Source organism: Pelodiscus sinensis, chromosome 9 (genome assembly GCF_049634645.1).
Source record: "Pelodiscus sinensis isolate JC-2024 chromosome 9, ASM4963464v1, whole genome shotgun sequence".
Lineage (NCBI taxonomy): Eukaryota > Metazoa > Chordata > Testudines > Trionychidae > Pelodiscus > Pelodiscus sinensis.
In genome coordinates this window covers 62,597,276-62,624,754 of record NC_134719.1, presented here as the reverse complement: position 1 = coordinate 62,624,754, position 27,479 = coordinate 62,597,276, and the positions used below count along the sequence as shown (strand labels likewise).

The window sequence follows — 27,479 nt, the reverse complement described above, 5'->3', positions numbered from 1 at the left end:
TCTGAGACTTCGGACCGGTGGCTGGGAGCTGCGGGGTCATGCCGCCTCCCACAGCAGCAGGGAGTTGGGAAGTACACCTGCCATCTGATGCAGCAGGCCCCCAAGCTCCCAGCTGCTGGGAGGCAGAGGGACTCTGGAGCTCTGATCCCCATGGATAGAGGGGGCACAAAAGCTCCCAGCCACCCCACAAGCTGTCTAGCCCCTTTCCATTGTGTCATGGATATTTTTAGTAAGAGTCTATACAGGTCACGGCTTTCATGAATTTTTCTTTATTGCCCACCACCTGTCCATGATTTTTACTAAAAATACTCATGACAAATCTTTGCCTTACTAATAGCTGATCTGTATTCTGAGATTGTTGAGCATATGCACCACTCCTAGTAACATCATTGGGAACTATGCACTGTCAGCACCTCGAAGTCACCCTAAAAATATAATTTAAAGATACTGGGCCAGAGTTTGAAAGGATATTGCATATATAGGTCTAAAACTACCATAACATTACTAAGATTTCCCCTGTACTTTTTAGTTATATCCATTCCTATGAATATATTGAAACCAATGAGTAATCAAATTTAAGTTTTATTTGTATGGTACACAAAGAGACAGGCTAAAATAAGCAACAAAAATGTTCAAACAGTTCAACTAATGAAAGATTAAGAGTAACATTTTCAAAAATTCTCAAGACCTACTTTCAAAAGCACCAAAGTTAAGTACATTTTACCCAAGACGACTTTACAGTCTGAAAGATCAAGAAAAAGATATTGGGAAAAAACAGATCCTAATTGGAGAAAAGAGAAGTAACAAATGGGTAAACTAATACTTAAAGTCTCAGTCCTAAAGAATTGCAGGGCGCAGGAAAAACAGGAAAAAACAAACAAAAGAAACAGGCTAAAAAGAATGAGATCTGAAGAGAAATTCTGAGTAACTCAAAAGCTCATCTCTTTTACCAACAGAAGTTGGTCCAATAAAAAAAAATACCTCATACACACCTTGTCTCAGGATAAACATAGGTCTAATACAAAACTCAAAAACTAGAAGACTTACACCAAAAAGAGAATGAACAAGTAGGCTGAAAGAATACAAAGAGAAAAATAAGGCTATCCAAATCTTTACAGCAGCTATTTAAAAGTAGCATTTTATGCTCCCAAAGCAGTCTGGCCAAACATGTTAGAAGAGCAGTTTCAATAGAAATGAACAATGAATATCCAGTCCATGTCAGTTTATTTTTAATGCAGTTGTCTGCCCAAACACAGACTTATCCTCTACAAACACAAATGGGTGGTCAAAACTACACCAAGTAGAGACCATGTATTCAAGTTTCCAGAAACAGACAGAGCAACACCAACTGAAGTTATGTAGCTCCCCAGATAGGACTCTTTCGTCTTGAGGACTTCTTTATTGCTGGACGTTGGGGCAGACCAATGCTGAGTTTCTATAAGAATCCACTCTCCCATCATGACAATCTCAGTAATACTTGTTCCAAAATCAGATGGATATTTAGGTAAGTCAGACTGTGTTTGATATACCTGGAAAATACTAAAACCAAGATCTAAGAAGATACTCCATTCAAACCAAAGCTACCCCAAACTAATATCCTAGGTGTAGTTTCTGCAAAAACTGTAGTTACTCTAAAAGCCAAAGATACATAAAATAGTGTGAGGTTAAGCAAAATAAATTGGTAAACTTACCACTTGAAGAATCAAAACTGAGATAGATAATGCAGACAGGATTTCCAAGTCTATTTTTACCAAGGTTAATCAGTTGACAGTACCAGAGACTGTATATAATATTAAATGTGTTCTGAGATGTTTTTAGAAGAAGCTTCCCACATAAAATGCAATATTTTACATCCAAACAGGAGGATAAATACAATAAGCAGAAGCCAAATGAAACAGCTAGTTCAGGATATCTAAACTCAAAGCATTCTCCTCTTTAGTTCAGCAGTTTTTTCATCTCGTGAGGCTGCATATCTCTCTGCTATCTTTGCCAGAGCTTCATGATATTTCTCCAAGCCAGCCCTCAGGTTAAGATAGATCTCCTAAAATGAGAAAGTTCATTAGATTCTCCCATCAGCATGATGCCTTACAAAGGACTGAAGAAACAGCAGGACAGATTTTGGGTGAATCAGAGATGCACTCAATTCTGCTCAGGAGTATCCATGGAACAGGAGGGGAAAGGTACAGCAGGTGAGCACAGGGATGGGAGAGTAACAGGAACTACCATCTCCTAAAATTCAGAGGAATCAGGCTATTATGCACTCACCATCCAGATTTGCTTGGCTCCCTCAACCACAAGCCTTTCGTACTTCAGAAGGTCTAGAGGAGAGGAATTCCCCACCTTGCCACAAAGCAGTCCTCTCCCCTTCCCAAGCTCTCTGCTCCTTGTAAGGATCACAGGAGGGCCCTGATTCAGCAGACCGTCTATTATCCACATGATTGGAGCTCTCACACAGGATATTATGAAGTCCAAATGTGTTGCTCCATAGCCCCAAAGCAATCCCTTAGTCTACTTCTCCCACAGGACTAAGGGTCACTTGAGAAGAGCCTTGCTCACATGGACTTCAGCTGGCATAGAGTACAAGTCTGCTGCAGGAAGAGTGCCTGTGTTGAAAGGAAGGGGAAGGAGCAGGAGCTGGCTAGTTATATCAGAGCTTTTAAATCAGTTCATGTTGAACCAAATCCAGAACTGTGGGAAAAGTTTAGACAAATCAAAAAAATCCATTTGGGGTTGAACAAAACAAGTCATTCAACCGAAAACATTTGGCAGAGGGATTGTTAAGGGACTGGAGGAAGAGGTGGTCAGGCCCTCCTTAAAACTTTTGCCAGCGCTATGAATTGAGCCTCCGAGTGTCCATTTATAGCCATTGGGCCAGGGAAAGAGTAAGAACGACTCTATGGCCTGCTGGTTAAGGCAAGCCCGAAGGATTTGGTATACTGTACCCATGTTCACGTTCTTGCTCCTATGACTATTTATAATAAGCGAAAGAGCTTCAGCTAGAGAGAGAGAGATGTCCACACCAGAACATCCTATAGCCTAGTGGCTAGGGTGTGCTCCTGCAATGTGGGAGATTGAAATACAAATCCCTTTTTCACGTCAGGCAGGTAAGGGAATTCAGCCTAGATCTTCCACAATCCAGGTGAGTGCCCTAACTACTGAGGCTACAGTTCTGAAAGAGTCATCACCTCCTCCCCATCCTGTGGTGTGTGAATAATGCCAGAGTGCTAAAGAAGGTGAAGCTATTTGGCAAATTTATAATCAAATTCAAAGTTTCTGCTCAACTGAAATGGCATTTTTTGGCCAATAAAAACCATTTTGCCCAGCTCTCCTCTCCAGTACTTAACAGAGAAGAATTCTGCTGACCTGTGCTTTCATTTTTTCCTTTTCAGTGTTCTCGTTCAGCTGCTGGACTTTGAACCTTACTTGCTGGATTTCCTTGTGAATCGCTGTCACCTTCTCATAGACGGCCCCTCTCTTCTCCTGAACTCTATTACAATACCTAAAGCGAGAAGGTATGAAATAGTTAGTGGTGAACTAAGCACCTCACCCCAAATTAAATATAAATACCAACATGAATTTCATATTGGATATGAATGTCAAGTGACGTACAAAGTTATAGTTACAGTTATTTGCAAGAGTGAAGAAAAAGCTGTACTTGTAGGATAAATAATGTTTACCTATCCACACGTACAATTTATTTCCATCACACTGACATCAGAAAAGTTGACTCATTCTTAAATACTAGAGCTAGATGGCATCCAGAAACAAAACAAAGGCGTTAACCTAAGTTGTCAAACAGAAATTGCCCAATTGACTCCAACTGAGGTACACCGATGTAAATGAGCTGAGAATCCAGTTCTAAGTGTGTTCCTCCTCTTGAGTGGGCTTTCGTCATACTCTAGAGCAGTGTTCTCAGACTTATTTGATTGCACCCCCATTCTGTGGGGCTATCGTTATTTACAAAGCCCCCATGCCACCCAACTCTAAAGGCAAAGTGGAAAGCAGTGGCTGCTGGCCAGGTGCTCAGCTCCGAAGGCAACCCCACCACCAAGAGCAACGCAGAAGGCTGGCATGGTATGGCATTGCCACCCTTACTTCTCCACTGCTGCTGGCAGCAGTGCTGCCTTCACAGCCGGGTACCTGGGCAGCAGTCACCACTCTATCTTGATGCCTCTATCAGATAGCAGCAGCAAAGGACGGGGGGGAAGGGGGGAAGAAGGGGTACTTCAAAGCAGCAGTGCTGCTAAGCTGAGCCAGGGATCAGCTGTGTGGGAGCTGCCGCTCTGAAACCCCAAGGCAACGTTTCAAAGGGGCAGAGCTGATCCCTGGCTCAGCTGTGCAGCGCTGCCCCTTTAAAACACTGCTTCAGCGTTTCAAAGGGGCAGCACCATGGATCCCGGGTTCCGCGTGGCATGCAGCACAACATGGAGCCTGGAGTCAGTGGGGAACTCCCCCGCCACTGACCCCGGGCTCCATGAGGGCACTGTGGCTTTGAAATTCACAAGAGCCCCTGCTGGGGAATCTTGTACATTTCAAAGCAGACACTCGCGTTCAGCCCAGAGTCAGCAGGACTTCCCGCTGGCCCCAGGCTGCACACAGAGTTCCATATTTCTCCTTTGAAATGTATAAGAGCCTCAGTGGGGGCTCTTGTACATTTCAAAGGAGGAATGCAGAAGTGTCTATAGACTACTCAACTAGTCAATTAACCACAATTTAACATCCTTATTGGTAAGATCAGAGCACTTAGTTAACTTTCCTCATCTAAATGAAGATGATTTCTAAACAACACTGCATACACTTGGCCAATAATCTTCTGTGTCCCTACTGATACTATTGAAGACTATCATGGCCTAGCGTCTCCTAGGTCTTATTGTAAAATCATAGCCCTGTGCTTACAATATTACAGTTTGCCCTCATGGAAAGGATTGTGGTGTTCCAGACCTACCCTTACAACATGCCTTCAGCATCACATTGGAAAGAAGACTGGCTGGGAAGCTTTGATCAAATGACACTTTTCCTTTTGTTTTAGACGTGTCACATTAGGATAATACCCCCCTGAGATACATGGCCCCATTTCCCTGTGGGTCTTGAATGGCTTTGATAATGAGCAAAAGTGGCAAGGGAAATTATGAAAAATTCATGAAAGGCAAATGGGGCTTTGTTGAAGTCTGATGAGTTGGAAAATTATCCCAGTGTGACATTTTCTTTAAAAAGATAAAAGAATCAAGGCTAAGCATTATAAATTGAATTAGTAATACACTGAAAGAGATGCTGTCAAGTCACATTGCAATTATTGATCCAAGTCTCCAAGTGCTTGCCTTCAGCATTACAGGTCTTCACAAAACTGTCCCTGTTCAATTCTCTCTCTACTACTTGTTACATGCTTCTATCAGAGATGTGAATTTTTGTAAGTGTACGTTATATAAAGTAGCATCAGCCAGAAATGCAAACTCATCCATACTCAAATACTGTGCGCTTATACTGGTCAACGTCCTCATGTTTCTTATTAATCCTTATTTCAGCGGTAGACAGCTTCTCCCGCTTAGCGCAGACCAATCTCTTTAAGGACATCTCATCTGTTGTGGCGTTCTTCATCTCTAACTGGGCACTCTCAATCTGGTCCTCAAGATTTCTGACCTACAGTATTTTGAAAAAAAATACTGAAAAACAATTCTATAAAAATCACAGAAATGCAGTATCTCTCTATTGGATTGATAGGCAGCCTAGGTTAGTGAGTGGGCTGCAGAAGTAACCTTCCTTCATCTCAGTGGGCCTCAGGATTGTTGTAACCAAGACCATCTCCTAGGATAGAGTAGTTTTGCTAACTGCACTTGAATACCTAGGATAGGGATGTGAGTGACTAATCGACTATCCGATAAGCAAATGCTTATCGGATAGTCAACATGCTAGTCGACTAGTCACTTTAGCCTCCCCTTGCTGCCTCTATCAGAAAGAGGTAGCAAAGTGCGGGGGAGAGAAGGAGGTGCTTCAGAGCAGTAGCACCCAGGCTCCATGCAGTGCTGTCGCTTTGAAATGCCACGTGCAGCTTGGGCCAGCAGGGGACTGCTTGAATTCCCTGCTGGCCCCGTGCTCCCCATAGAACTTTCGCCTTTGAAGTGTAGCAATAGCCCGAAGGCTTGAAAGGCAGAGGCTTATCAACTAATTGAATAGTCAATGCAAATTGCATCGACTATTTGATTAGCCAGTTATCTAAATTTAACATCCTAACTTAGGATTTGCAAGATGTACCGACTGAACTGTAGTAGCTCTGTGATTGGATGCAAAGGCAGCACACAGCTCTCACCGTCAATGTTGTGTGCAATCAGCATGCCTCTGCTTTATGTGTGTGTCACTTTAGTAATACCAGTAGGAAAAAAATTACGTAGACAGAAACCAGTGGAATCTGGCAACTAACAGTAAACAAAATTTATCGCAGGCCATACATAGAACCCTGCATGGAACCCACAGACTGTAGGCTGCCCACCACTGTACTATTGAATATTTACTAAAATAGAACTTTATTCATTTTGATAGTCTGAAAACCCAGTTAATTCTTCCCAGCAATCAGTTAACATACTTTGTAAATATTTAACAGGTCAGGCTTGGTGGATCACACCACTTAGACTTCCAATACTTACTGCATACACTACTGTACCTTATGTTGGACAAATAATCAAAACTTTACTAAGTTTTGCCAAAAAATGAATAGTGAGGTAGCTATTTTTATTTTTGCTTACTACTCTGTCATTCTCCAAAACTGCTGGTTCTAATTAGTAACATAACTTACCAACAAATAACCCTCTATAAAAAGAAAAGATAGTTCATGCTATTTTGGCTTATATTTCTACAGTAATAAGTGCTTCAATTTTATGACAACACATTTACAGGAGTTTGTCCTTAATTCAAAACTTTCTCTCCTATCCACTGATGTGCTATGGGAAATTATTATACTCCACCCCAACTGTTGGTGCATATTGGTGGTGCTGATGATAAACAGCTCTGAAGCAGCTTGGGATCCTTTGGGAGAAGTGAAACTATTGAAATGGAAGATGATGATTAAAAAAATAGATATAGGGCTGGCTATTATGTCTAGATGCTAGAAGGCACTGTGCTTTGGATTGAAATATATTCTACTTTTGCAAATATCACTTGTCAACTGTTGCATAATAGTTGGGGGGGGTTAGATTCACATTCTAATATTTTTGCTTAGGGTAACAGGGAGCAGCACTTGCATTAAATTAAAACCTGGTACTTATTTGAGAGCAGTTTATTTCTTACATGAAGTTAGAGGGGGCACACAAGTAAATAATACAAACCTCTGCTGAGATATTGGCCATCTTCTCCACATTTGCTCCTTGGCTTTGCATTTTCTTTTGGTATAATTGCACCTCCAGTTGACATGATGGCAGGATCTCAACTAGGTCTCGATAACTTTCATACTTCTCAATTATTTCTTGCTTTACAAAGAACAAGAAAAAGCTATTTACTTAAATAAATGAGTGAAACGTGGTTTCAATTATGTCCTGCAGCAATGCATATTTACTCTTGTGACTAATGTATGGATGTAAACTGAAATAAAAGAAATCAAGTAACTTCAAAATTGTTGCTGAAAGGGAGTAAATTTTGAGTTTGCCTACAAGATTATGCATCAGGGAGTGGGGGATGGGGAAGACAAGGATGATACTAAGTGCTGTACTCAATCAAACCTTCTGCTATAAAGAAATAAATGTGTCTATTCAATATGCTACAATGCCTGTTGGGAAAAAGAACATAAATTATACAATGGAAAATTCTACATCAGTAGAAGTTCATTTATGTTCACGTGCCTAGCATTACACAGGGATGTTTGATTCAAGTCAGATGGTAATAACGTCACACCTCAAAGAGTACAAGAAGAGAGAGCAATCTAAAGAGCAAATGATGAGCTTCACTGATGCAAAGATGTATCAGTATGCTCACAAGACACAGCCAAACATGAACCTTCTGTCTGCAAGATTTGAACTTTATATATGCTGTCTGATCTTTCTCTGCCTACTATTTTACCAGAAACTAAAGACACGGGTATATAAAGTTAGAGGAACATTTTCCTTTATTTCTCTTATTTAATTTGTGCATTTCAAAAATTATAAATTGAGAGGGGTTCCAATGTTGCCCCTAAAGAGCCATTTCATTTCCTTTTGTTTGTCATGACTCTTCAGACATCAGCAGGAATGAAAACATTTAAGAATCCAAAGAAGCAATTAGAAAACCACAAATTAGAGAGGGGACTCAGGGATGCTTAGTTCCTGAAGACACATTGCCTTTTTTGCAGTTTACTAAGATTTCAAGTTGATTGTGTACCTCAAATTATCTGCTTCCTTCTAATGTACCTTCTCCATTTTAACTGGAGTGAACCTATATCAGATGATTTTGGAATTAGATTGCAATTTTGGGATAAAGTGTTCCCAGAAAGAAGAAAGCAAGCCTCCAGAGTCAGAACTACTGAGTGAGAACCAAGGTAATCCTGGGCCTGGGAAGAGCTATCAAAACACAGCCAGCCATACTTGGTAGAATAAGGATGCAGTCAGCTGGACAGGTTCAAGGGACCCAACATTTCTGAGCTTAGTATTAAAGACGGAACAATCATCAGTAGCACCTATGATCCTATGCTTAAAAAGCCTTTTTGAGCCCATGTGTTACTACACCTCTGTAAATATCAGCTGTTTTCTTTCATTATAAACAAAATTATTAAATCCCTTGCTTGTCACCTATTACTGATTTTTGTAAACTGGTGCACTAGCAGCTCTCTATATTATGCCAGAAGATGGAGTCCCATCATTACTCATGTCTTGCCCATCACAGAGGGGAATTTAATAGACCGTGTAAGGACAGAACAGGCATAATACAGTAATCAAGACTCACCTTGGTTTTCTTGAGTCTTTGGACAGTCTCCTTCATATGTTCTTTGTAATTCTTCAGTTCCTCTGGAGACTCTACAATTTTTGATTTCAGTTCCTCTTGTTCTTCTTTCAAAGTAGCCATTGTCACTTTTAGCTGGTTCTAATGAGCAAGACAGTTAAAATATATGGCTGATATCTCTGTTTTACTTAATGTTAATAATGCTGCAAATGATTGTCTTCTGATGAGTTAAACAGAATGGAGAAGAGAAGTTCTGTGAGGAAGGGCTTTGCAATGAGCATCTTGTGCAGGATAGCATTCTACTGCTATCTAGCCAAACTGTTCTATAGCACAATATTTTTCTTTTAGTATTTGTTTTAAAAGAAAAATTCTATTAAATTCTCTTAAGAATGTTACAGTTGCCAAGTAAAGCATTCAGGTCAGAAAATGACAAAATTAAGGCTGCCTTAATTCTGCTAACTGATGTATGTGCATTATGGTACAATTGTGAGTTACATGACCACTTATTTTTGCTACATTCATGCTTGCTGCGAGCATTCTCGCCAATAAAATTCACTACCCAAATGCTAATGAATAAGAGATCACAAATACCAGCAGAACTAAAATGCCAGCCGTATTCACAAGAATATTCGTATTTTTTTCCCGCCGTTCGCCCAGTTCTACTCCTGGCCAATATCCTCCCACTCTTATAAAATAGATAACATCTGAGAAGATAAGGGTTATTTCCAAGAATTTAGGGAATGCCCTGTTTCCCCCACTAGAGTGTTTTCACATTACTGGAAGACATAAAAGGTGATAGAGCTATTACATCAAGAACTGATTACTTTAAAAGGATGTCACTGTTCTATAGCTGGGCATTCAAACAAGGAATTTCCAAAGTTGGAATATTCAGCCTCAAATCTATCCTTTTATTTACATGAAATAGTACAGTCTTTAGTTATGGAATCATTTATTATTTGCTGTAACACAATATACAGTTTTTCTACAACTTTAGATGCTAGCAGTATTTCCACCATGCATGCTTACACAACTTTAAGTGTTATAATGGTCCAGTATCTTTTTTTGATTTAGGACACCTCAACACCTATATGTTTTTCTTTCCAAAGACAAACAGAAGCAAGGCACAATGAGAATAATATATCCCAGACACATTACAGGATCATTAAGAAGGAGCTCAGCTTCATTTGACTTGCAACATACAAAATAGGCATCATACCAACTGAACTATGCATACATAAAGTGTCATTTTCAAAGGTTCATGATTTGATCACGTTAAAAGCCAATTTTCAAATGCTTAAAGGACCTTTCCATGGGGCTTCTTGTGTACCAAATTTCAACTTTACGTCTCCAGCTGTCAGAATAATTACAGCAGTTCACATAGTTGTAAAATTGTTTTTTATAGTCTACCCCTCCTTCCCCCACACTCTGATGGCTGAAATCTTAATTCAGCTTGCCCACAGTATTACTTCTGGGAAGACACCAAGCTTGCATAACTTCAGACAAGCTGAAAATAGGAACTTGGAAAGGAAGTTGTACAGCTTTTACTATACTACTACAGTTGAAATGCTACAAAACCTCTTGTCTGGGCACAGTTATAAAGATGCTTATATAAGTACAGTGATTCCTGTAAGAGAAAAAGAATAAGCCAAATTGTTATTAGCACCCTTATTCCAATATAACTGCAACCACGTTCTCTACTGGTATAATTATTTTGGTACATAAATGGCTCATCCTTAACTGAAATAGCTAAACCAGTACAAAAACTGTTTAGACCAGGAGTTAGAACATTAAGGCAGGTCTACACAACAGTGTTATTTTGGAATAACTGGCGTTATTCTGAAATAACAAAGTTCGTGTCTACACCCAAACAGTAATTTTGACATAATGTTGAAATAATGTCGAGCCAGAGGACTTCTTACTCCGACTCCTGTAACCCTCATTTAACGAGGCATAAGGGAAGTCAGAGGAAGAGTGCTCTCTCTTGGACTTCCTGCTGTATAGACAGCGCCAAAAGCTGAAATAAGCTATTTCAACTTAAGCTACTCAATTGACATAGCTCAAGTTGAGTAGCTTATTTTGGCTTTAGCCCTACTATGTAGACGTGCCCTCTGCTACAAGAGCTGGAGTCGCATATATATGAAAACCAAACTCTATTCTTTCCGTGAAATACAAACATAGAAGAGGTTTTTAAAATGTAAACTAATTTAATTATCTGAGCCATTCACACTGTGCATAGCTAGCAAAAGTCAAGCAGAAAAATGTGACACTATTTTATAACAAGCTCCATCACTGTCCAGATCCCACTTAAATTGAGTTATACTTACCAGACTTCGGGTTCTCTCTGCGACTTCTGCTTTCTTTTGGGAAGTCACTTCTTGCAACGCTGTCTAATCAAGAAAACAATTGTTTGACAGTTCAAAGGGGAGGACTATCAGTATGGCTTCTGGTTTTATATTTGAACTTTTACTACAGAGTAGAGACTACTGAAAAAAGCAGTTGCCAGCTACCTGCACAACTATCCTTTCTCAGGGCCCAGTGAGTGTAACCCTACAGCAGTCAGGCCATGGTTGGGATTCCAGCGTTCACCCACTCTTGGACAAGAATCTGGGTTACAGCCCCGAAGTACCAACCATAACTAATTCAACAAGTCCAGCTAGAGTTTGGACCTGGCCATTAGTGCATCTGGGAGTCATTACTATTGATTTATGCAGCAAGACCACACCTTCTCAAGCAGTACTGTTGAATATTAGCAGGGGTACAGCTTTCAGAAACATTGGTTACAAATTTTAAAAAGGGGGAGACCTAACTGCATGGATCTTGCCTTAATCACTTCTGGCCTAGATGCTTAGGCCCTTCTTAGAGAGAACATGCCTGTCTATAGTTCCTACTTCTTCCCCTGACCATCTATGTGGGCATGCTGACTTTCCCCCTCCCTTTCTCTTAGGGGCATCTTTTAACCAATCAGCATCTTTTTATCTTTAGCATGTGCTAGTGATAGCCCCCCAGTATTCTCAGTTGCTTTGAAGGTGCATAGCTGCTGTTTTCTTATGTCTGAGGGTGTCTACACTGCCATACAAGAACAAATAGCAACGTGGGTAAACACACCTGTGCTGGCATGGCTATAAAAGCCATGCAGATGAGGCAGCAAAGGTTTGAATAAATCCCCAGAGACCCTGGTGTGCTTGTACAATCCTTGCTGTCACTTCTTCACTACTATTTTTAGGCATGCTAGCACAGATAAAACTAGTACAGGAACTGCTACCTGAGCTGCCGTTATTCCTCAGACTCCATTGCAGACATACCATTAAGTCCCTATTTCCTACACAGATCTGATTTAATTTAATCCTTTGAGTTCAGGTAGGCAGCAACACAAAATTAAACAGGGAAATAGTCACAAAATATTCTTTATAATGCAGATCTCAGTTCATCACACAAGCAGTGTGTTCCTATAATGAAAAACAGACTATATTTCACATACTGCTTCTGATCTCGCTAGACACAGCTGTTAGCTTCATTCTCTCATAGGTATAAGCACACGTTAATACTAGGGAGTATCACAGGACTCAACCAGGACAGATGTAACTTTACTTTACGTTGGAAACGTCCCCTCAAATTTTCATGAGATAAATCCCAAGACATAATAAATTCCCAAAAGCAAATGTCACAATAGTTATATTTTGTAACAGAACATCAGAGACAAATAGGGCATACCGTTTTTCGACGATAGTCCTGGTTTAGTACTTGCTGCAGTTCTTGAATATCATCAGACAGCTGCTTGAACTCTGCTTGCTGCTCTACTGGAATTGTGCTAAACACAAAGATATGACGTTTGATCTTGTTAGTGCACACCAGGTGTCAGTGAGTTAAGAGCTGTGTAGTACAGGCAGAAAGACATTTTCCTGACTCAAAGGGTCTTACAATCAGCTACACACAGTGACCTGGTTAACCGGCTGAAGACTTAAATCTCACCTAGTTTTCCTTTGGTGGGATATTATTGAAAGCTTTCATAGCTAAAATGTGATTTAAGGAAAGATTTAAGAAAAGAGGGAGCAAAAGAAGAGAGCTGTAAGTTTAAGATGCAACATGGAAGAAAGTGCAAAAACAAAAGTGAGAGAATGAGACAATGACGCAAAGAGCAATCCAGATATTTGAATTATATAATGTAATTATTATTATTGTAGCAAGAGCTTAAAGTGGTAGACTTAAAGCACAAGGCTAAATTCTTGAGGACCAGAAAACTCCTCTTAGTTTTCAAATTGGTCTAGGAAATTAGCAAATAAGAACCAGAAGTGCCTATGGATAGGGGAAAAAAAGAAAATGGTACACAGAAATGGGGAGTTGGACAAATGAGAATGGGCCAGAAAACATGAGTAAAGGAGGCAGCTAACCCCATCAAGGAAGCCAGAAGCAGTCATGTAATTGTAACCGAGACTTGAGAAATATTAGTCTGAGACATGTTTAAAATAGGATCTTCCATCTTTAACATACTTTTAGTTAAAACAACCTAAATTTGGAACTGGTGACTGGTAGTGGATCAAGTCACCTACGAGGCATGCCACAGAGAAAAAACTGACCTGTAGTCCATAATGGTGACAAAGTATAGTGATAGTACTTGAGTGCTTTGCCAAAGGAATGGACATGAATGAGGGAGCCTCATCTCATGAGCTAGAAGCTAAAGAAGGGCTGGAAGAAAGGGAAAGTACATGGAACAAGAAGAGTGCAGACTTCCTTAAATATATAAAGGGAGTAAGAAAGACAAGGGAGCAAAAAGAATACAAAATCAAGAGAAGTAACATTCAACAAAGAAGTAAAGCTGAATATAGTCTTAAAGATGCAGAGAAGAACACTGAAAACTTTATGCAGGATAGCTATTTAGCTTTGTTAGTGCTTTGCAAACACTAATCTAATTAGCCATCAACATCTCCTGCAAGGGAAGTAAGTCCCCTTTCAGGCGAGCAGATGCATACACTGCTGGCTAGACCTGTAGTGCTCTCTCCAACAGCTACCCAACAATGCAGCTGCAGACCAGATGTTCTGATTTGGCTCCCCTTCCTCTGCATACTGCAGTTTGAGAAAAAAGCTGGTTCAGAGAACACAAGCAGCAAAGACTAACCTCCATAGTAAATATAACTATTATACAGAAGGTAAATGGAGACAGGGCTGGCAAAGGTTACACAGAATTCCACTTCCTAGTCAATATTCCTCTGCTTGTATATCCAACAGTCACGCTGGCCATCAGCCAACAGGAGGTCACATTTAGCTGGTTACCCACCATGAACCCTAAGTTCTGAAAAGGACTTTAAGCTGCTTTAAAAGTATATCCACATACACATATATACATATCCATATATATTATATATAAAAAAAACCTACTCATCCGGCTCCTACTAACTTTAGGAGCCAGGGCGGGGCAGGGGGCAGGCAGCCCGGCTCAGTCCCTGCTCGCACCAGATAAGGGACCAAATCCCCCTGTGGTTCTGCAACTTAAAACCCAGTAGGAGCCAAAGGGCATTCTGCTCCTCAGTTCCTACCACCTTTTAAATTGCAGAGCCGCAGTGAGGTTTGGTCCCAGCACGAGCCAGGACTGAGCGGGGCTGCCTTCCGCTATTGAGTAATCAAGTAGTCAATAAAAATTCTATCAACTACTCGATTACTAAAATAACTTCAATTTAACATTCCTGCTCAGAGCAACCACCAGAAAAAAAGTCCTGGGAAAAGTTTTATGTTTGGCGAATTATAATTATGGGCTAGATAATCAAAAGTCCATAGGATAGGCCCTAGGTACAAGAGAGTCCCTTCCTCCCTCCACAGCTCTGAAACATTTCACCAATAGAAGGAGACAGGAAAAACTTAAACAACAACAAATGCTCTGGGAGAACTTTAAAGACCAACAAAACATGTAAATGGTGGTATGAGCTTTCGTGGGCACAGCCCACTTCTTCACATGACTGGAGTGTTGGAAGTTCAGAACCAAGTTCTCTACCAAGTTCTGGACTTCCAACACTGCAGTCATCTGAAGAAGTGGGCTGTGCCCACGAAAGCTCACGATACCATCTACATGTTTTGTTGGTCTTTAAAGTGCTACCAGACTATTTGTTATTTTTTAAGTTTTTCCTGTTACAGACTAACTCGGCTACCTCTCTGAAACAGAAGGCAGGTCAGTTCAGGAAACAGGACTTTCACAGGAGCTAGACCTCAACTATGGAAATAAAAACTGATCGTCTGTCTCATTTCAGAATTAAATGTAAACTTATCTTTTGGCTTTTCCTTCAATTACTTCACATAGAAAAATAAGTCAATTTAAAAACTTACTCAAGGTATTTCTCCTATACCCTGGAAGGAAAAAAGATATTTATTTCTATCTTTAAACAGATGGAAGATTCTCAGACACTGATACATCCATATAGTGACTTGACGGATATAGAAAAGTCAGACACCAGCCACATCACTTCTGTCCTAAGACAACAGCTTAATCATTCCCCGTGAGAGAATTGTACATGTGCGTCATAACTGCAAAAGCCAGGGATGTGAATTACTTGAGCCTGTACTCACTCAAGTTTCTCTAGCTTCACTGCTGCCTCCTGATTTGCTGTCTGCAGTTGCTGTATTTTTTCCATGGCTGATTTCTGTAAATTAAAGATTAAGGTATTTTAATGATTAGTTGGCATAATATGGGAGCACAGAGATTTATAAGCAACCTACAATATGTCAATATGTTCCTCACACAACCAGGTTGGTCCTACATACTCTGTTTGTACTGCCGACATACACAGTTGAGATAATTGCTGGTAGTTCTAGCATCATCGTTTTCTGCTTAGTTAGTGTTACCTCTCACGCTCCCCTCAACGGAAAAGTTTTCCAAGTGTCCATGTCTTTGCTCCCTGTGCTTGAATATTTAACAAGATACTAGAGGGAGGGAAGCAGTTGCTAGGCCTAAAAATTGATTCAACAATTACCCTGTACGAAAGCCCTTATTTAAAGATTCCAGTATGCATGTTTATTTCCAGAAACATCCAAATATTCAATGTAATGTGCAAAAGAAAAACAAGTACATGGATAGGCAAGAGGTCTGGTTGATATCAAGCTACAAGGATGGAAATATTCAAATATGGATTATAACAAACTGCAGTTATGTGGCAAGTAGCATTCTTTAAGAGTCTATCACCTACCGAAATCCTCATTCTGCCCGGTAAGAAATGTGATTTTTAGCCATGCATTTAGCAAAAGTATGTCACCAATGTCTGTTACTTCAATCCTGGGCCTCTCAAGAGCCAAAGACCCTTTGTGAAAGTTATGAGATCCAGGATTCACCTCAGAACCAGTAGAAAAGCAATACACGGTTCATGTTCATTATCTTAGCTCGTAAGGCATTCAACACAATAGAAATAACCAAGTTTTGAGCAAAGACATTCCCCTTTCATTTCTTCACAGTGGTTTTCGGAAAGCCATTATTCAGCAAAAGCTTCATTGAAAGGGTAGGTCTTAGTTTTTTATCTGCATGCATTTAGGTTTGGGCTCAATTAAGTTACCCAAGCAGTGTCAGCTGAAAGCAAGACTTTAAGTGCCCAAATCTAACCCAGCTGCATCACCCCAGCAGAATGCATCTGTCAAAATATTGCCAATGAGGCAGTCTCCCTAGCAGCTGAGCTCTAACCAGTTGTGGCCTTGCAGAATATCACTAGGACTTTAAATTCAGATTGGAAATGAAGGGAAAACCAGAGGAGAGTTCATGGAACACTAGTGTGAGACAATCGCATCAGGTTTATTGGCCAGGATGCAGAGACCTGTGTGCTCCAACACCTGAATTTTCCAGGCACTGATCAGATTCAACACCAAGTACAGCAGGTCGAGTAGTGTACCTGGAGGTGATCAAAGTGTACATCATCCAAACCAGATCATCATCTAACAGGAAACACTGTAATAGCCTTCCATCTTCTACAGGTCAGAGGCATATCTTGCTACTCTAAGTGTCTAGATATAACAAGGAGACTGGTGTGAAGCTAAGGCTTCATACTATGTGTTCTAAAACATTCATTCGGTGGTAAGGTAAGAGAATAGGAAAATTTCTAACATCTCCTTCCTAACATCTTTCCTAGACTGCTGTCTTTCCTAGACTGATTTTGACCCAGTTTGTCCTTTATTCAAACTGTTTATTTCTTCCAGACACTGAGGCAAGCTTAAACGGGCCTACATGAAAATTCCAATTGACACGTTTCCTCAGAGAACCACACCAAAGTGTCTCAAACTATTTACCAGGACCCCGTGTTTGATCAGAACTTATAGTACAATGACACAATAAGACTTGGCTGTATTCAACTGGTACTCTTAGGTGATGCCTTTCCAACAGCTTAAAAAAATAAAAGTAAGATTTCTGCCTGCCCTATAAACAGTTAAATGTTCTCCATAGCATGTAGACAACAGTTATCTGGCATTCCTTTCTTTCCTTCAAAATCTCTGTCTTACAGAAAGAAGGTGCTACAGCCCCTTTGAAAAAAGTTGTAACACATGATGGACTCGTGCAATTTACAAATCCGTACTTAAGCCTGCACACTTCCAAATATAAATTACTACGGTAGACTTCCGATAATCCGGATCCTTTGGAACCTAGGTGGTGCCGGATTATCGGATATGCTGGACTATCAGTAGTTACTATAAACCACACTTTATATACAGTATGTACTGTATATAAAGTGTTTTGAATCCTTTTTATTGTACATACTTATACAATATACTGTAATGTTTTAGTTATTTTAACCCTTTTTTACCCTTTTCGCTCGGTTCAGCTGCTGCTGCTGATGCCTTGTGACTCGTTTTTTGCCGAAGCTCACTCACTAGGCTCTTGCCATTTTGATGCCGGACTATCAGGAGTGCCATACAATTGGATGCCGGACTATTGGAGTTTTACTGTAATTATATTTTGATGGTCTTATTTGAGCTTTTTCTTACAAACTATACATAATCTTACATAAGTCCACTGGAATTCCATGTAGATCTCTCGGCGTGATTCTCGGAAGTGAATAAAATTAATAATGCCACTCAAGAAACGAGCTGTCCGTTTTACTTCTAAAAGAGAGAAACAGCATAGAACAATGAGTGTTTTGGTGTCTATATGCCCTATAACTAGGGAGCTTGAGCACAGCAAAACTCATACAACTAAACAGAGACAAAGACTGAATGAAAAGTGCCATGTTAGAAATAACTCAGGATAGTTTTCTGTTACAAATGTACTATACTCCAAAGAGAGTTATGAGGTTAATTTATCTATGTTGCCTTCGAAAAGAATTTCTTACAGATTTTCATTGCCAGGTGTTTTTTTTTGGGGGGGGGGGGGGGTAGAGAAGGGAAATATTTTAAGAGATACCCATCACTGAACCAAATCATCATCAGTCATTGAATGTACTTAAATTGATATAATTAAACAGGGAGAGGTAGAAATCAACTTCCTTAATTGATTATTTATATAATCAATTTCTTTATTAAATTGAAAAAAGTCTTTCCTGAATGGCCTGTGCCACACGTGAACTGCAACAGTGTGTTGGCAAGACAGTGGAAGAAAGGAAGAAATACAAGTATTTTCTATAGAAATATTTCCCCCAGGAAATCCACAAAATTGAGTTCCAGTCCTGTCACCTACTCAAAACTATTTCTATGTTTTAGGAATAACTATCTACTATATATTTGAGAGAGTTTTTCTGTACATTAAGTTGGTCTGTTCAAGAACTCCTCCTAAACAGTAAAAGCAAGGACCATCCAATTCAGTATGCAGCTGCCTCTTATCATAACATAAGCAAGGTAAAGGTTTGGTTATGCCAGGAAAATGGGATGTGCCTGAAATGGTATTTCTGTCTCTTTTCTGTATAGTTTTATGAGACGCATCACCAGGCAGGGGAACCCAAGCCTCCCTCCCCCAGACATCCCTTAGAGAGGGCTAAAGGTGATTAAAAGCTCTCCAGTCTCCCCCACACTGATTCATGCAAGAACATTGCTGGCTGTTCCCCTTCATCAGGGAGCAAAGGTGCAGTTTGCTGAATTCCTCATTCTGACTGGGGAGCGCAGGGGGCAGACGAACCTGAACCTACTCCAACTCCCAGCAGTGCATGCTGGAGCTGCAACAGCCATGTAGAGGTGCTTCTCACCTGGCCCAAATATGCTGCAGTGAAAGAGAGCTGAGGTAGTCCTCTCTCCCCAGGGCAGCCTGCATACTGACCCCTACTTTCCCAGCCGCACTCCAGAGCAATGATTTAAATGACAAAAAGCCAAGATTGGGTTAAGGATCTGAGCAATGCTGGCTAAATCTTCTAGTAACCCCCATATATTGGTAAATTACTTGAAAACATCAGATTACTATCTATCCTAGCAGCAAGATGGAACTGCAATGTTTTGCAAAAGAGCAGAAATGTATTAATTAATTAACATTAACTGGATTGGCTAAAGCATTGGAAGAACTGTTTAATGAATTGCTCTTCTCTGCAAGCCAGTGTGGTTCAAAAGGCAGATGCTGTCTCCACTACATCACAATTGTCTACCTCAGCATAGAAAGAAAAACCCAAGAGCCTTCAAAGATATTTCATAGAAATGTCCCAGGCATCACATAAGCATGTGGAAACATAGATGGAGTAACAAATGCTTGCTTACTCGGATTTATGACATCAGCAATCTGGAAGTCATTAACACGGCAGACTGGAAGGAAACGCTCCCTGTGGGAATTAAAAAAGATACTGAGTGTTACTAGTTCTGTGAACAAGTCTACTTCAAATGGACACTATAGTAGTTTTGCTCTACATAAATCCAGAATAGCTGCAGAAGTGTCTGACTGTATCCTGGTACTGTACATAACGTTGAACAGACTCGGCAGAACAAACCCCTGAATAGCATTTTAGTAGTACTGAATTCACGAGCTAGTATTATAGATCTTGAGGTGTTATAGTGCCATGAAGAAGCTTTTTTTAAAGTTACTTTTCACAGGACACTTTCATTTCAAGCATGTTAGTGGGAAATATCAAGCCATGCACTATGAGATGCTAGCCATGTTTATGCAAATAATTGAAGGAAAAACTTCCATTCACATTTTATTTTGTGGGATTATTTTCTTTAAAAAAAAAAATAGATAACTTATTTAAAACCAGTAGGTTTCTCAGTAAATTTACAGTCAGTTTTCTCAAACTTCTGCTGTAGTCAAGTGTCTTTAGTTAGATTCTGTTGCAGCACGCTGCAGGGACAAAACATCTGGCTTTATACATCTGGGCTGTTTGTTAGTGCAGCAGAAGAAGAAAGATTTTTCACTACTTCTTCCATGGACTGACATGCAAGAAACACAGTATTTTTCAGATCCGGAAAACTTCCTGTACTAGCCTACCAAATCTGAAAAATGTCCTTCACATTCTGGTCAACTAAGGGCTTGTCTACTTACTTCATGCCAAGCGGAGGTATAAATCTATCCTAAACTAGCCTGCCATGCACCAAGCAACCATGCAGGCACTGCTGTAACTCACTAAAAGTTCCATAGAGTCCTTAGATCTATTAGGGATGTTGGAGTGTAACCGACTAACCATTTAACCAATAAGCTACTGCTTATCGGTTAATAGTGCCAGTTACACTCAGCAGGTTCCTGGGCAGGCGGCCTCACTGCGGCAGGGAAGCCACCTCCCTGGGAATGGTGCTGGAGGCCCTGCTCCTGGGGAGGCTTTGCTGAAGGCTCTACCGTAGAAAACTTATTTGAGCTTTATACTGCAGATCTCACAGCGCGTAACTGCTGAGATTTTCAGTGGTTACACAGTTACCCATTTAACCTATTTAACATCCCTAAGATCTACCACGACTGGTACAGGAACAGATTAAAGTGAATTAGGGAAATTTTAGTGATCTACAGCAGGACCACATGGACCCTTAGGGAGAAGCAGATTAAAGCAGGGTTAACATTCACCCCAGTTTGTGTAGACAAGCCCCAAGAAGATCTGCAATATGCAGCATGTTAATTTTAAATTGCGTTTTTGCTAAGATTGTCCTCAAACCCTGATCCACTTTAGACCTTTGCATCATTCACCAATCACACCCTGCACAGTGAAACAGGGAATGGTCTGGCAGGAAAAAAAATAATGTATGTAAATACATAAGGCGGCAAATACCATGGAGCAATTTACAACCTTGAAGTTCTTATTGTTGCTTTCCATATTACAGGTTGAACCTCTAGTCTAGAGCCATTAGGAACTGACTGGTGCCGAACCAGAGAATATGCTGAACCACAGGAGGTCAATGTTATCTAGCAGCATTATCAACACTTCCACTGCTTGCTGGGCTCTTAGAAAACATTTAGGAGTAAATTAGAGCTAAATAACAGCACAGAACACTGAGAGCCAGGATTGGTGGCTATAAACAAATTTTACAGGACCTCAGGTACATAGTTACATCTATGTGAAGTGGACATCCAGCTAACTAAAATCATGCCAGACGACGGATGTTGCTGGACCAGAGTGAGCCAGACTAGAGAGGTTCAAACTGTAGTATACTTTTAGTAAATGCTGAGTTGTATAGGGCACTTCCTTTCTTCTGAGGAATGTCACATTACAAGAAAACAGTGCAAAACGGAAGAATGCATTTAATTTCCTTTCTTTTCAACATAGTACACCCTTCCTTCTCTCTGAAAAATAAATTAAAACTTCTATATAGTGTACGCTACCAACTTAAGCCAGCCTACATGAGGTCAGATACCACAGTAATTACTGCCATGGCTGATGGCCACACCACCTTCCTTCCTTCTGCCGCTAGTGCGCAGCCTCACCAGAAGCACTTCCACCAACTGAGGAGCAACGTGGGAGGCTGAGTGCCATTGCTCTCAGCTCCATGCTAGGGATGCTAGTAAATATTTATTTTTGTAAACGTGTAACAACTGAGTTTTAAGCCAACTCCCCACAGGCACCAGCTTCCACCTCCTCCTCTTCCCCCACTGCCTCCGATACAGTAGCTTACTCTGATAAACCATGGGCCAGAGGTTGCCCATCACTATGTTAGCTGTTTTAAGTTGTCTCTTTCTTTGTCTGCTAAATTGTACTTCACACATCTGCAACAAGTTGAAGGACCACCACAAATGCACAGAGCCCAAACACCTAAATTGAATTAAACTATAATCAAATCAATGAACTGTATGAAAAAAATCCATCTGTTGTACTCACATATTAATATACAAGTTACAAATAGGTAGGAAGCCTTCAACAATCTGTGGATATATGATGTCAACAGTGACCGGCATCTAAACACAAGAGTCAATAAATAAAGAGATTACAAGGAGTATTCATAAGGAACAAAACACTGGGGGTGAGGGTAATAGGAAAGTCATTCAGAGGTGATAAACATGGATGAGGAAATCAATCACTAAACTCAAATTGCAAGGCAAAAGCAAGTTAGTAGTTCTCAAACTGCAGCCTGTGAATCCCTGTCATGGTGGCTCTCAGAATAAAATTTTGAGAACCAAGTAGTTCAAGGCTGGAGAGGGTGGGAGGTAGGGATGTAAAAGGTTGCCCAGGAAGCATTCATCTTACCAACAGCCAAGTAACATTACAGGCTAGAACAGGTGCAAATGTTCAAGTGCAATAACGGATGTATGATGCATTGCCATATTTCAGTCTAGAATGGAGGCCTAGGTATTTATTAGCACAAGTTGATAAATAGTAAGGAAATTGTTTTGAGGGGGTAAATCAACAATGGCAGTCTGGACTTCTATGCTGCATGTAATGTTATAGTATTATTTTACAAGCCTGAGCTATATTGTAATGAACTCATTCATTGAAGTATAGTGTAGCACCAACTCCATTATCATTAAGGGTGATCCTTGCTTTCTGTTTGAAGGTAGACTGCTCTAGTTCTCTAAAATCCACATGCTGACTCAGACTGTTTTGAAACATTCTATGGGATTTCTGAGTAGAATCCTGAGCCAATCTGGTGGGCTACGTCTACATTGGCCCCTTTTCCGGAAGGGGCATGTTAATTTCACGAGTCGTAACAGGGAAATCCGCGGGGGATTTAAATATCCCCCACGGCATTTAAATAAAAATGTCCGCCGCTTTTTTCCGGCTTTTAGAAAAGCCGGAAAAGAGCGTCTACACTGGCCCCGATCCTCCGGAAAAAGCGCCCTTTTCCGGAGGATCTTATTTGAGATATATAAGATCCTCCGGAAAAGGGCGCTTTTTCCGGAGGATCGGGGCCAGTGTAGACGCTCTTTTCCGGCTTTTCTAAAAGCCAGAAAAAAGCGGCGGACATTTTTATTTAAATGCCGCGGGGGATATTTAAATCCCCCGTGGATTTCCCTATTACTACTCGAGAAATTAACATGCCCCTTCTGGAAAAGGGGCCAGTGTAGACGTAGCCGTGTTGTTTGAGCAAGTGGTTCCAAAGAAACAGCCCTACTGCCAAACAACATTTCACAAAATCATTTTGCTCCTCTAACTTTTTTGCACCTCTCTGGGGCTCAGACTACAGTTCTGATCTTCCCCTAAATTGATCAGGATTTATCTCAGCCAAAGTTTGGAATTCACTGCCCCTGATGGGAAGGGAGGGCATTATTCTGATAATGTTATTCAATGTTAGTTAAGAACTCCAGGTCAGCAAGTAACAAACTGATGTGCCTAAAGGAGTAGACAGTAAGTCTGAGGTCTCTTCCAAAAACAAGATTTCCAGGAAGTCTAGTCACAGTACCTGGGTGACTCAAGGTGACATTCTGTGGTCACTGAAACATACATTTGGTTGGATATTAGGAAAATTAGGTTGGACATTATGAAACATACTTCCTAACTGTCAGGGTGGTTAAACACTGGAATAAATTGCCTAGAGAGGTTGGAGAATCTCCGTCTCTGGAGATATTTTAGAGCAGGTTAGACAGACATCTGTCAGGGATGGTCTAGACAGTTCTGGGTCCTGCTGTGAGGGCAGGGGATTGGACTCTCGAGGTCCCTTCCAGTTCTATTGTTCTATGATTCTATGAATGTGCATATTCTACAGGCTCATTCTGGGAGTTCTGCACCGAAACTAAAGTTTCTGGAAGCCAGAAATCCTTACATTATTCATGGCTCTGACAGACTTCCCTTGACTTTGACAAGTTACAACTTTTATGCCTCAGTATGTCCATGCAACACATGTGGCTAGTACTTATTTATCCATGAGGCAGCTAGGGATTAGTTATTCTTGTAACACTTTGGAGATAGAAATCAAGATACAGTGTTAAATTAACAAAGAATCAGTTTTTAGTTTGCCCCCGGCTGTCTTTTTCAGGAATTGGTTTGTCTTCAGCTGTATTTTAATGATACTTTAAAGCACTTTTTACATTTACTTTATTCTCTGGAAGAAAGATTAAACCCAAAATACAACAGACTGGGAAAATATCACTTCCCGGTATTTTCAGCTGTATTACACCTGACATCTCCCATTAACTAAATGTGTAGATTAAATGAATGATACCTCAGGGCTTTCAAATTCACATTCAGCTACACAAAATACTAGAAGGATCAGCTAATTTAAAAATGCAAAGAATCCAGTGCTTTAATAATATAATTTTCATAATTCTGGAAATTAGAAATGTCGCTTTTTTTGCACTTAATTGTGCACCACTGTATACACACACCATATAGAAGTGCTCCAGACGGATTCCATACACATTCTGCAAGATTCTCATGAAGATCATGTGCAATACCTCAGGCTGCAAAAGAGAGACAACATTTAATTCTGGTAATTAAAAGTACACTAATACCAAGTGACTTTTACTGATGAGCTTCCTCTCTGTAAATTACTATCTTGTTTTCGCTGTTATTTATAGCATACAGAATGTATCACAAAACAAGCGGTATTCTGCCTTTAACAAATGAAGAACCACTTCATTTTTTCATGAAGATGACAAATCACATTGCTATACTCTTCTTGCATCATGAGATGTTGTACTGCAACATCTGATAATGCAGCTTCAACAAGCAATAACCAGACTGGCAACTAGAATTTTAATCAGTGTATTTGTACTCATGGTTTTCAATTATTTATTTGTAATCAACAATTATGATTATAACAGCTTCACCTAGAGAATTTTCAAACTTGAGGATATCAAAAATCTTGAAAAAGTCTATCACATTAAGACAGTGATTTAAACAAAAAATGATAGCAAACTCCATAGCAGTGGTCACCATCCAGTAAATCGGGATCTACTGAAACTTCTTGGAGCCTTTTGACAGGTAATCCTGACAGGTTTGGCCAGGAAGCTATCAAGTGCTGGCACCTCATCTGCCCTTCAGCACTATCGTGCTGCTCCTGCCCTCTGTCTTGGAGGTGCCCCCACCCTCAGAAGTCTCCTGGTTACAGTGCAGAGTGCGGGAATAAGAGGTGGGGTGCTCATGTCAGGGTGCCCCTCCTCCCACCCTGTACACCATCTCCACAGAGCAGGGGGGACAGGGATGGAGTTTGCTGGCTGTTCTTGGGAGTGGTGCAAGGCCAGGATAGGGGTACGCCTGCTTTAGTCCCCTGCATCACCACCCAGAAGCCACCTGTGGTAAGCAGTGCTCAACTGGAGCCTGCATTCCGAACCCCAGCCACAGTCCTGAACCCTTCCTGCATCCCAAACCACTGCCCTAGCACTGAGTTCCTGTGCACCCAAACTCCCTCCCAGAGCCTGCACCCTGAAGCCCCTCCTGCACTTCAATTCCCTCCCTGCCCCAGGCTCAGCTCAGAACCCCTCCCACACTCCAAATCCTTTAGCCCAAGATCAGTGTCTGCATCTCTCTCCCCCATACCTCAACTTTCTGCCCCCAGCCTGATAAAAGTGAGTGAGGATGGAGTGAGCAGGGCAGGGCCTCGGAGAAGGGGCGGGAAGGAGGCGGGGCAAGGGTGTTTGGATTTGAGGTAGTCCTGGATTGCACTTAAATTCAAAAAGTGATGTCATGCTCAAAAAGGTTATAGACCCCTGTATTATAGGTGGGGGGGGGGAGTAAAAAGGATAAATTAATAATTCAATATTTTATAGACTGGAAATTAAGATAACCTCATGTCATTAACAAACACCCAAACAGTTGCAGGAGAGAAATATTTATTTGTAGTATTTCCTCTTGTGAATATTTTTTACTGCAGCAAGTGGGACTACTCGTGCAAATAAGCGTTATGGAGTCAAACCTGGAATATGCTATTAGATTTAACCTGTCCTCCAGCAGCAAGCTACTGTTTCCAGCGCATTCTTACCTTGGGATTTGGAAACAAGTCATTTTTAGAGAGGTTTTTAGCTTCCGATCCTGTGAGGATCTGATTGCGGATGTAAGTTATGATGTCATTGGGATTATATCTGGGAAATGTTAAGAGATCCATCTTGCAGGCCTGCAAAGAAAAACAGCAGCACAAAGAATGAGCCTTTAGAGCCCCACAGCTGTAGGAGCACACAAGCAGAAGAGAAACTGCAGAGGAGCCTGGGTCACTGGCTGACTTCCCATTATGTTTAACCAGTGAACTGATTAAGAAGGGCTGGAGCAGGGGAGCTGGGTTTGAGCAACTCCCCTCCTCGCCATAGGCAGGAGTTCCCCATGGACAGAGGCTGCTCTGCTGGAGCAGCACTTGCCTGAGGGTCACCCACGTTCAATGCCTGGCTGAAGCAGTCCCCCTATCCGCAACAGGCAGGGAGCTGCTCCAGCCATCACTGATTAACCAGAACCAGTAAGCATTACCTATTAAAGGTGATACTTACTAGTTAATCTTTCACATCCCTATCATGACAGTGCAGAGAAAGTGAATAGGGAAGTGTTATTTATCCCTTCACATAACACAGGAACCAAGAGTCAACTAATGAAATTCAGAGGCAGCAGATTTAAAAAACATCTGGAGTATTGTGTCCAGTTCTGGGCCCCCGACTACAGAAAGGATGTGGACACACTGGAGAGGACCCAGAGGAGGGCAACCGAAATGATTAGGGGGCTGAAGCACATGACCTATGAGGAGAGGCTGAGGGATTTGGGCTTATGTAGTCTGCAGAAGAGAAGAGCGAGGGGGGATTTGATAGCAGCCTTCAACTTCCTGAAGGGAGGTTCCAAAGAGGATGGAGAGAGGCTGTTCTCAGTAGTGAGGGATGACAGAACAAGGAGCAATGGGCTCATGTTTCAGTGGGGGGGGTCTAGGTTGCATATTAGGAAAAACTATTTCCCTAGGCAGGTGGGGAAGCACTGGGATGAGTTACCTAGGGAGGTAGTGGAATCTCCATCCCTAGAGGTTTTTAAGTCTGGGCTTAACAAAGCCCTGGCTGAGTTGATTTAGTTGGGGTTGGTCCTGCTTTGGGCAGGGGACTGGACTCAATGATTACTGAGGTCTCTTCCAGCCCTAGGAGTCTAAGATTCTAAAAAACAAGCAAAAGGAGCATTTCGTCACACAAGGCACAAGCTGCCTGCGGAACTCCTTGCCAAGGGATGTTGTGAAAAACCAAAACTATAACTGGGTCCAGAATCAGAATCAGTTTCATGGAAGATGAGTCCATCAGTGACTATTAGCCACACCGCAGCGCCGGCTTTCCCCAAACCTCCAACTTCCACAGGCAGGGGTTGGGCAACGGGATGGGTCAGCCAATAATTGCCCCA

The 27,479-nt window shown here is 41.1% G+C and overlaps 1 protein-coding gene across 1 annotated transcript in view; it reads right to left on the bottom strand.

The window, feature by feature from the left end:
• Nucleotides 1–569: 569 nt before the first annotated feature.
• NUF2 (NUF2 component of NDC80 kinetochore complex) overlaps nt 570–27,479 on the bottom strand; it is a 35,291-nt gene continuing 8,381 nt past the window's right edge. The window contains exons 2-14 of the mRNA XM_075936966.1: nt 26,104–26,235; nt 24,509–24,583; nt 22,068–22,144; nt 19,534–19,595; nt 17,864–17,961; nt 15,451–15,524; nt 12,610–12,706; nt 11,223–11,285; nt 8,902–9,039; nt 7,317–7,457; nt 5,462–5,637; nt 3,364–3,499; nt 570–2,041 (exon numbers count right to left, since the gene is read on the bottom strand). Of these exons, the coding sequence (XP_075793081.1) occupies nt 1,919–2,041; nt 3,364–3,499; nt 5,462–5,637; nt 7,317–7,457; nt 8,902–9,039; nt 11,223–11,285; nt 12,610–12,706; nt 15,451–15,524; nt 17,864–17,961; nt 19,534–19,595; nt 22,068–22,144; nt 24,509–24,583; nt 26,104–26,226 (1,383 nt within the window). The 5' untranslated portion in view covers nt 26,227–26,235 and the 3' untranslated portion in view covers nt 570–1,918. The remainder of the gene's footprint in view (nt 2,042–3,363; nt 3,500–5,461; nt 5,638–7,316; nt 7,458–8,901; nt 9,040–11,222; nt 11,286–12,609; nt 12,707–15,450; nt 15,525–17,863; nt 17,962–19,533; nt 19,596–22,067; nt 22,145–24,508; nt 24,584–26,103; nt 26,236–27,479) is intronic.